The sequence below is a fragment of the Caenorhabditis remanei genome, chromosome V (genome assembly GCF_010183535.1).
Source record: "Caenorhabditis remanei strain PX506 chromosome V, whole genome shotgun sequence".
NCBI classification, from domain to species: domain Eukaryota; kingdom Metazoa; phylum Nematoda; class Chromadorea; order Rhabditida; family Rhabditidae; genus Caenorhabditis; species Caenorhabditis remanei.
The window spans coordinates 20,813,425-20,824,360 of NC_071332.1; the positions used below are offsets into that span (position 1 = coordinate 20,813,425).

The 10,936-nt window shown below is 36.5% G+C and overlaps 1 protein-coding gene across 1 annotated transcript; it reads left to right on the forward strand.

Moving 5' to 3' along the window:
- Positions 1 to 525: 525 nt before the first annotated feature.
- Positions 526 to 9,324, forward strand: GCK72_021679 (uncharacterized protein; the record flags this gene model as incomplete). The annotated part of the gene is made up of 34 exons (XM_053734427.1): positions 526 to 544; positions 591 to 863; positions 906 to 1,031; positions 1,080 to 1,163; positions 1,210 to 1,626; positions 1,684 to 2,163; positions 2,216 to 2,353; positions 2,399 to 2,593; positions 2,644 to 2,760; positions 2,814 to 2,963; positions 3,023 to 3,241; positions 3,292 to 3,618; positions 3,665 to 3,880; positions 3,927 to 4,013; positions 4,417 to 4,581; positions 4,627 to 4,944; positions 4,987 to 5,058; positions 5,445 to 5,522; positions 5,566 to 5,676; positions 6,045 to 6,257; positions 6,302 to 6,389; positions 6,551 to 6,644; positions 6,689 to 6,925; positions 6,972 to 7,119; positions 7,177 to 7,277; positions 7,326 to 7,449; positions 7,687 to 8,049; positions 8,094 to 8,181; positions 8,343 to 8,436; positions 8,481 to 8,717; positions 8,763 to 8,910; positions 8,967 to 9,067; positions 9,116 to 9,240; positions 9,291 to 9,324. 34 exons carry the CDS (start codon positions 526 to 528, stop codon positions 9,322 to 9,324), a joined length of 5,787 nt encoding a protein of 1,928 aa, XP_053583340.1.
- Between the last annotated feature and the right edge of the window lie 1,612 nt (positions 9,325 to 10,936).

Consider the following 10,936-nt stretch of genomic DNA (forward strand, 5'->3'; position numbering starts at 1 on the left):
TAGATAAAGGTTCAAAATTTTGGATGGGGTTTGGTATACTGATTATTGTTATAAGATGTCTAAATACTTTTGTAAGAGACAGACTATTCTGAAATGTTTAACTAATAAACCTTAATGCTAATGAATTGTCTTGCCCACCAACACCTTATTTGCAAACCACGAAAACTGCTAATAAAATTGGTCTCCTCGTTCCCATGTCAAATAATGCTTGACTACGAGTATGGATACAATAGGACTTATAAAATTGATGTCAGAGTGTTGAGTAATTATTGAGTTGGGTAATTAAATTTATTGAACAGTGAAAATATTCAACACTCCCGTATCCTTCTTATGAACCTCTTTGCATAATTTTTTGATTATAGTGAATAAATCAAAAAATGTTGCGCTCTTTCTTATCTACTACAAATAATTTAAACCAAAAACCACTAGACCTACATTCTTTTGAAATACAAAATGCTCTTGAATTATTGTATTGATAACACTAATTCTTATTAATTCAATTTTCTGAAACTATTTGGTAGTATCATGTCGATGCCCTATCGCGGTGAGTTTGTGAACAAGTTTTGGAAAAACAGAAATTTGAATTCCAGATTTCTTCGAAAACCCCCTTCCCGAAGCTCGTGAATCAAAAAATGTTTTGAAAAAGTACTGGAAAGCAATCTTGTTCGGCTTAATGGGTTTTCTCATAATATGCCTCATTGCTTTCCTGATCTTGTTTCTTGTTCTCTTGAAACCAACTGACAGTATAACAAGTAGTACGGTACTGCCAATAAGTGGGACCACAAAAAATTCAAATGCAACAACTGAAAGTTTTGTGACAAATGAAGTAAGCTCTACATTGACCGAAGGAGAAACTTTATCTGGTACGGATATTGAGTTATTCTTGAAACCAATTTTACTTTCAGTCACTACTCCTTCACCGATTGTTATCAACGTTACCTCCAAGCCACATCCGATTCCTGTTTTAAATGTTTCTACCACAATTATACCGGCTGACTATTCTACTACATTCAGATCTCCAACTACCAATAGTAAGACTTTGTTTTTGGTAGCATCCTAGTTTTATTCTACCCCTGCAGGACTGATTACTGTGCTAACCTCTGCACAATCAACAGTCACAGAACCTTCTACACCAAAGCCTACATCATCCGCACTTGGGTCTAGTGAGTTTCAATAATCTTTTTTTCATAGTTTGCACTATCAGTTTAGGTTATGCTATGAGTACTTCTGGAACCACAAAACATTTAACCGCATCACCTGCAATCGTCACTGTACCAGAACAATCTACAACTTTTGGCTCAACTAAAGTAGATCTGACAACCACTACGACTCTGGGAGATTCAACTACATCAAAACCTTTGACTACTGAATCTATTCCAACGACACCTTCAACTACACCGGAATATGCGAGTAGCAGCACTCAAGAAACTACATTGAGCTCAACGACACTTAGTACATCAGAGTTAACTACACCTCGAAGTACGAAAACTGCTACAGTATCAGAACCATCCTCATCAACTGTTGCTTCTACTGAAACCACAATTCCTACTAGCCTATCTACAATGGCTATTATTTTTACAACAGCTAAAGCTAGTGAAAGTTCTACAACATCACAAACCACAGCTTGTAAGTTTCAGTCTGCTAACTTTTGTTAGACTTTTCAACAAATTTCCACCATTTAAGATCCGGAGAGAAGTACTATCTCTAAAACTTCAAAAGGTTTAACTACAGTTTTTAAAGACCTCACTACAACCAAATATCTGGCTACTACTGTTACAACACCGAATCGATCTACTCTGTTTACTACATCATCAGAATATCTGAGTAGCAGCACTCAAAAGACTACAACGAGTTCAACTACAAAATTAACTACTCCCAAGACAATTAGTACGTCAGAGTTAACTACACTCCTGAATGCAAAAACTACTACAGTATCAGAGCCATCCTCATCAGCTATTTCTTCAAGTGAAACCACAATTCCTACTAGTCCATCTATTATGCCTATTACTTCCACAACAGCAAATCCTAGTGAGAGTCCTACTACATCCAAACATCTGGCTACTACTGCGATGACACCAGTTAAATCTACGTTGTTTACTACTCAAGAAACATCTACAAAACCTAGTGAGAGTCCTACCACATCCAAATCTCGAACCACTGGTGGTGAGTTCTACTAGTCTTTGTCAGACATTTTAACTAATTTCTACAATTTAAGATACGCAGACAACTACTGAGACCACTGGAGTGTCAACTGCAGTATCAAAAAGTAGTTCTTATAAGACTACAGTGAGGACTAGTGTCACAACACCATTATCATCGTCAGGTAGTACAACAACAACTGCTCCATTTTCCGGTAGTGATTTCTGATTGTACAGTATACGTTATCAATTTTCTGTAGCTCAAAGTACAGTGCACATGGAGATAACCACAAGTACTGCTCCTGAATCAAAATCTACCAAACCTAAGTCCACAACGCCTCAAAGCACTAGCAACAGTGTTAAATCCACAGAAGGTTCTGCCAGTACTGTAGCGCAATCTACATTAACTACAGCAATGAAGACCTCGACCACACCCAAGCCTGCACTTACCAGCGGTATTTTTTCTTATTTCAATCGTAAGCGAAATAATATAAAAACATTTCAGATCAAAGAACAAGCAGTGCTTCTGAAACCACAACAGAAACCTCTACAGTGACCACCATATCTTTGACAAAATCAACTAGACAGCTATCAACAACACCCGAATATGTCACTACCACTGGTAAATTTCAAAATACAAGCTTCTGTAGTTTGTCTTCATAATAGAGTTTACAGATCTAAGCAGTCCTACTACACCACCTCCCTCTGTAACCCAGTCAGTAGAATCCACCACTAGTACTACCAAAATATCAACAACTGGAACAACTCCGGATAAGATGACATTTTCTACTAATTTGACAGAATCTACTACAGCCAGAGCTAGTGGTAAGTTTCAATATTTAAGCCCATGAAGATTATTCCAATAACTTTGTAGTAATTTACAGATCATAGTACAAGTAGTACTTATGAAACTACTAGAGTTTCAACAATCACTCCAGTAAAATCCACCCTCGCTAGTACAACCACAGAATCATGGAAGACCACAACACCAAAACATCTGACCACTACTGTAACGACACCTACAATTTCGTCTACTTTGACAGATGCTACTACAATAACGCCTAAACAATATTCGACGACATCTGAGCTCATTCCTACCAGCGGTTAGTTTCCAGTTTCTTGTTTATCTTGGTCTGATGACTAACATTTTTAGACCAGTCAAGCAGTACAAGATTTTCAACAACAAGTGTTCCAATTTCATCAACCTCAGTCAGAACTACTGAGACTTCAGAAGGCTCAACAACTCCTGATGAATCTACAACTTCTACTGTCTTGCCTGCATCTATTTCAACGACGTCTCCATCTAGCACTGAAGAAACAACAATGAGTTCAACTACAAAAATAACTACTCCGAAGACAATTAGTACATCAGAGTTAACTACACTCCAAAGTACAACTATAGAAACTACTACAGTATCAGAACCAGCCTTATCTTCTACTGTTTTCACTACTACAGTACCTCTGAGCACCACCAACAGTGGTAAGTCTCGCATTCAAGTTTGTGAGTGATCCATTGGAATTTTCAGGTTCTAGTACAGCTGAAACCACAGAATCTACATCCACTTCACAAACTCAATCTACAACAGCCAGAACTTCGACAACAACTGGACAGAATGATCATTCCACTATATCTGAAACTAAGGAAGTATCTACTGATGGCACTACAACCACATTACCGCTAGAATCAACTACATCCATGGAATACACATCTACATCTGAATCTCAGTCTACAAGTGGATCATGTAAATTATAATCACTTCTTGCATTACTTCGTACTGACATTTTCAGCGATTTCTGAAACCACAGCAACACCTCGGCGAACTTCAATTCCTACAACTACGGTACCACTAATAACCACTCAAAAACCTACATCCGGTAAGTCATTAGGACAATATTAATCTTTACAATTTCACCGCAAAACGAAGAGACCAAAATGTTCACTGATAAGACAAATTCCAAATAATTAAGTTATCGGATTAGCATGGTGGTTTCTTTGCATTCCTTTAACAATAGCTAAATTCAAATAATCTGATAAGCTTTTATTCTGAAATTTGCAAACAGCATGTGGGCACGAGATTATGGTGAGTTTTAAGTTCTAACGCGAAAATTCTTAAAATGCCTTTTTTATCTGCAGAACCTCCAGAGAATGATCAAGTTCAAAGCAATACAAATTTCATACTGAAACACTGGAAAAATATCTTAATCGTGATACTAGGTCTAGTAATCCTAGCCCTTGTTATTTTCCTAATTGTCTTTTTTGTCATTTTGAAACCTGCAGATCAAAGTACAAGTAGTACTGTTGTGTCGAGTGGGACTACAATTGGTTCAACTACTGCAACGAAGTTAGCTACTAAAACAAGGCCATCGAGTAAGTCTACAGTACCTCCTGTGACTACTGTAACTGCAAAACGCTCGACTACACCGAAACCTCTACCTACCAATGGTACGTTATGGTACATGAGTCTTTTCTAAATCTTGACTACTGTAGGTACCGCTGCAACGGTGACTACACCTGTCGAATTGAATACATCCACACAAATTGTTACCACCGTTAGCAGCACAGAAGAATCTACCATGAGCTCATCAACTACTCCCAAGGAAATTAGTACAACAGAGTCGACTACACCTAAAAGTACTACTGTAGAAATTACTACCTCTACAGTACCCTTGGCAAGCACTAGTAGTAAGTATCCGAACTCAACATTCACCTTTATTAATTCTTCATTAGCTCCGAGTACTGTAATAACCACAAGACTACTTTCATCCACAGCTACTAGTACCATCTCTACAAGTGTGTCTACCAGTGGTAAGCTTTCAAACTCGAATTATCATTTCCACTGATTTTAAGCAGCAACAACTACGATGGCCACTTCTAAACCACTTCCAACCTCTACAACAACGACAGAGCAAACTACATCAGGTACGTTTTAAAATAAAACAAAAATAATCCTATTCCCCACCGCAAATTAAACCAAAAGATTCAAATACCTTTTTGCAAAAAAGGTGTTGATAACACTAATCCTTCATAATTCAATATTCCGACTCATTATTTACAAAAGTTTACAAACAAAAATTTTGGGAGGCCAAGGTAAACCAACATGTGGGAGCGAGATAATGGTAAGTACATATTAAGGAAATCTAGAAAATAATAGTTTACTTTAGAACCTTCTTCTCTCGGTGATCAAGATCGCAGTTCAAATTTTATAATCAATCATTGGAAAACAATTTTAGTAGTGTTAATGGGTCTACTAGTCTTATCCATAGCTATTTTCCTCATAGTATTCTTTGTGATTCTGAAACCTGCAGGGACTGTATCATCAAGTACTGTATCACCGTCGACTTCAACCAGAACTTCAAAACTTTCGACACCTGTTCCAACCAGTGGTAAGTTGAAGTTATTCTTATTGTCTCCAATTGTAATTTTCAGTTCCAAGCACTAGCAGCACTTTTAAATCTACAACAGGTATAACTACAGTAATTACATCGGTGCCTACAGTACCGCCGACCACTACAACTACCAGTAGCAAAACTACCACAGGTTAGTGATCCCGATACACGTTTAGTTATCTATCTTAAAGACCAAAGACTGTTCACATACCTTCTGAAAGAAAGTTTAAAACTGATAACGCTGCTAATTCTAAATCATTCAATCGGTTCACTGATACGAATAAGCTTTGATAATTTATGTACAACTAACACCTAACATGTCGACAACAGAATCTATTGGTGAGCTTGGTGCGAAAATAATATCTAATAGTACATTCTCAGAAACCCCTCCGATAGTTGAAAAATCGCCAGATCCAGTATTCAAGTACTGCAAAATAGCCACCTTCGTGTTACTCGGTCTATGTATTCTAGGCCTTATCATATTCCTTATTCTTTTCTTTGTAGTTTCGAAACCTACAGATCAAAGTGCTAGTAGTACTGTAGTGCCGAGTAGTTTTACTACAATTGGTTCAACTACTGTAACAACGAAGTTAGCTACGACAACAAAGCCTTCAAGTAAGTCTACAGTACCTCCAGTGACTACTGTAACTGCACAAACTACTTCTGCACCAACAACAAGAATTGATACAACAGCTCAATCACGATCTTCTGACACTACAACAAATCCTTTTGGTGAGTTCCTATCCGTATCTAAAGATATTTTAAACATTTTTCAGATCGAACTGATTGCACACCAAATCAGAAGTCTACATTTTTCTTTGCGTATTCCAATGATCTCACAGCAGATCAAGTCTTGAATACCTGGTATTCCATTTCAAATAACTCAAATTTCTTTTTTGAAACCTATTCGTTTTCACGATTTGACAATAGGGACAGCAGCACGAATGACACTTATTCAACATTTGATTCAAGCGACAGTTTTGAGTTTGTGAGACAATTTGATTAAATTAAGTTATTCTTTACAGTGATATTACTGATTTGTTATTGAGCACCCTTCCGGATCCAGCAGATTCGTTTAAAGACCCGTCAGAAGGTGGTGGAGTATTGGATATGGTCTATGTTGGTTTTCTTATTACAAAACAAAACAATTGTTTGTTTTTCAGTCCTTTTTCTATTCTGAAGTAATCCATTGTGGAGCAACTCTTTTTATTATTACAAAACGTCTTCCTACAGACGACTATATCTCTGACTTAGTATCCATGCTCAAAAAATATCGTGCTCATGTCACATTCGTTATATCTGAGAACTCATTAGGTGGATCGTTACAAGAACCAATGTACAAATTGGCAAGCGAAACTAACGGACTTTGTATTTTCACCGAAGATGATAAGATTCAAGAGGTATGGATCATTTGTCTAGTTTCAAAATACTATTTTCTTGCATCAGACACCCTTTTGGCTGCCATCCATTTGGCCTTCATACTTGGTGTATTCATACAATGCAAAAGTTACAAAATCTGGAAACGTCACTCTTCCAGTCTTTCATGCTCCGTTGGTCGGAAAATATCACATTTGCATGACTCTACAGGACCATGGTGAGTTTCCCTTGGTAATTTTCCAATTTCTGACATTACTAACGATTTTTATTTCAGGACCCCTAGACACATTTAAGATGGTCCACTTAACTTGGTATAATGCAGGATCAACGAATTCGGGATCTTTTGAAGAGACTGTTAAGTCACATGCTGATTATGTGAGATCACACAATTCTTTTATTTCGGAATTTTTTGTCTAACTTTAGGGAAACACTACGTATATCAAGAAAGGTCTTTTCACGTTGGATTCGGTGCCTTATAATATGACACTTGGATTTGAGTACTCGAAAAGCAAAATCAATATTCTTCAGATCAGAATATATACCACAGGTCAGTGATCGTGATACACTTTTAGTTATCTGTCTCAAAGACCAAAGACTGTACGCATATCTTCTGTAAGACAATTAAAAACTGATAACGCTGCTAATCCTAAATAATTCAATCGGTTCACTGATACGAATTAGTTTTGAGAATTTAAGTACAACTAACAACTAACATGTCTACAATTGAATCTATTGGTGAGCTTTTTGCGAAAATAAGATCTAATAATGTTTTTTTCTATCTCAGAAACCCCTCCGATAGCTCCAGCTGAAAATCCGCCAGATCCAGTATTCAAGTACTGCAAAATAGTTTTAGTTGTCTCACTCGGTCTACTTACTCTAGGCCTTTTTGTATTCCTTATTATATTCTTTGTAGTTTTGAAACCCGCAGATCAAAGTGCAAGTAGTACTGTAGTGCCGAGTATATCTACTATCGGTTCAACTACTGCAACAAAGTTAGCTACGACAACAAAGCCATCAAGTAAGTTATATGATTCTTCAACAGTACCTCCAGTGACTACTGTAACTGCGAAAACTACTTCTACACAAACAACAAAAACTGATACAACAACTCACTCACATTCTTCTGACACTACAATAAATCCTTTCGGTGAGTTGCTATCCGTATCTAAAAATATTTTAAACATTTTTTAGACCATACTGATTGCACACCAAATCAGAAGTCTACATTTTTCTTTGCGTATTCCAATGATCTCACAGCAGATGAAGTTTTGAACACCTGGTATTCCATTTCAAATAACTCAAATTTCTTTTTTGAAACCTATTCGTTTTCACGATTTGACAATAGAGACAGCAGCACGAATGACACTTATTCAACATTTGATTCAAGCGACAGTTTTGAGTTTGTGAGACAATTTGATTAAATTAAGTTATTCTTTACAGTGATATTACTGATTTGTTATTGAGCACCCTTCCGGATCCAGCAGATTCGTTTAAAGACCCGTCAGAAGGTGGTGGAGTATTGGATATGGTCTATGTTGGTTTTCTTATTACAAAACAAAACAATTGTATGTTTTTCAGTCCTTTTTCTATTCTGAAGTAATCCATTGTGGAGCAACTCTTTTTATTATTACAAAACGTCTTCCCACAGACGACTATATCTCTGACCAAATATCCTTGCTCAAAAAATATCATGCTCATATCACATTCGTTATATCTGATAACTCATTAGGTGGATCGTTACAAGAACCAATGTACAAATTGGCAAGCGAAACTAACGGACTTTGTATTTTTACGGAGGATGATAAGATTCAAAAGGTATGAATCATTCGCCAAGTTTCAAAATACTAGTTTTTACATCAGACACTTATTTGGCTTCCATCCATTTGGCCTTCTTACTTGGTGTATTCATTCAATGCAAAGGTTACAAAATCTGGAAACGTCACACTTCCAGTCTTTCATGCTCCGTTGGTCGGAAAATATCACATTTGCATGACTCTACAGGACCATGGTAAGCTTCTATTGGTAACTTTGAAATATACGACTTTACTAACAATTTATTCCCAGGACCCCTAGACACATTTAAGATGATCCACTTCACTTGGTATAATGCAGGATCAACAAACTCGGGATCTCTTGAAGAGACTGTTAAGTCACATGCTGATTATGTGAGATCACACAACTCTTCTATTTTGAAAACTTCCGTTTAACTTTAGGGAAACACCACGTATATCAGCAAAGGTCCTTTCACATTGGATGCGGTGCCTTATAATATGACACTTGGATTTGAGTACTCAAAAAGCAAAACCAATATTCTTCAGATCAGGATATACAGTGTTAGGTAAAAACAATTGACTGTTAGCACTTCACTTAAAATACTGTTGATTTAAGCGCCATCGACTTCTGGGTACCATACAACAGTTGATTTGCAATCATGATGCAGAAAAAGACAAATTGAAGCATACTACAAAAAGATGTAACACAATAATAATTGTCTTTTACTGCCAGTTTTAGTAATGTAATCCAATTAATACCAAAACAGACTCTAAGTTCTCTATATGTGGAAAATGTAATGAATTAGTTAAAATTATTATTTTTCTGTATTGTTGATTTTTCTCTGCCAGAATGGGGACCATTGCTCGATGAATTTTTCAAGCTTTTCAAGATTGAACCGTTAAGTTGTGTGACATTGGTCAAAAAAATTTTTGATTCATGATGTCATGATAGAAATAAAAATGTGGCAGAGGGAAGTGTAATACTTTCTATCAGTGACTATATGTATCACTAAATACAGGAAATGTCTTTTTTGGCATGAGACCTTTGTCAGAACTATTTTACGTCAGGTATTTTTCTACTTGGCTCTTCTCTGTTTGAACATGATTTTACTGAAGCTTAGGAAATTTGAGACTTTCCTATACACATCTTCAAAAAATGTAGTGATAGTGTGCTGATAAGTTCTGGACTCTTATTGTAAACTGCCATCAGTTTCTGACTCGATGTTTGTGGGATTCTAATTTTTCGAACACCGTCAAACTGTCTTGTCAATAGGACAACGGCGAAACGTTTTGACTGATCGGCGGCAATGTCGCCTCTCTGCTCTGGAATAAAACATTGAGAGGGTGTAACGGTAGGAGTAAGAAAAATAGTTTATTAATGTTTTCAATGATTTTTCAAGACGATTTGAGAAATGAACTCATTTAAAGAATGAAAAAGTTTTATAACTATTTTTCCCTGAACTCCATATAGGATTAAAAATTAAAAATTTCCAAGCGATCTGTGTAAGTTTCATTACAAAGGGCTCAGTACAAAAGGCGCTAGAGTCAACGACAGACGGACAGACGGATCTGTTGAAGATTATTAGTATAAAGATGTCCCGTTGTACTGCAGACATTCTCTGTCCGCACCATAAACTTAGGAACATACTTCTAGCAATTATTGTCCACCACCTTCTTTCCCAATGGGTAGTAGGTATGGCGGGGGGAAAAAAAGTGGGCGGGGCTTAAGCGCGTGTCTACAATTTTGTTTTTCAGTTTGGCCAGTGTAACTTTGTTCAAACTTTATATTTTTCAATAATTTTTTTTTAGCTTCTTAGCTAATAACTTTTTCTTGCTTTTTGCCAAATTCCATATTTCGGGAGTGAAAAAGAGCAGAGTTATGCTCAAAATTCGGCGAAAAAAACGACTAAAAATGTCCAAATTTTTGTCCGCAACTTGAGCCATTCATAACTTTCCGAATTCTCGATGAAATTTTGATTTTATTTTTTTAATCGATAGCAAATTTTCGGGGCAATCTTTTATTAAGAACCCCCTTTTTGAGATTCTATACTTCTAAACGAGTTATAATCGATTGAATGGAGGCAACTTTTTATTTTGAGAGAACTTTCGATTTTTTGATTTTTCGATTTTTTTGCTTTACCTCGATTATCTCGAGTTCTACTCGATATTTTTTCATATAACTTGGTAACTAGACGTAATGTTGGGTGAGAAATCACTTTTTTACGTCAAATTCATAATTTGAATCACCCCCCGCCCGGTACG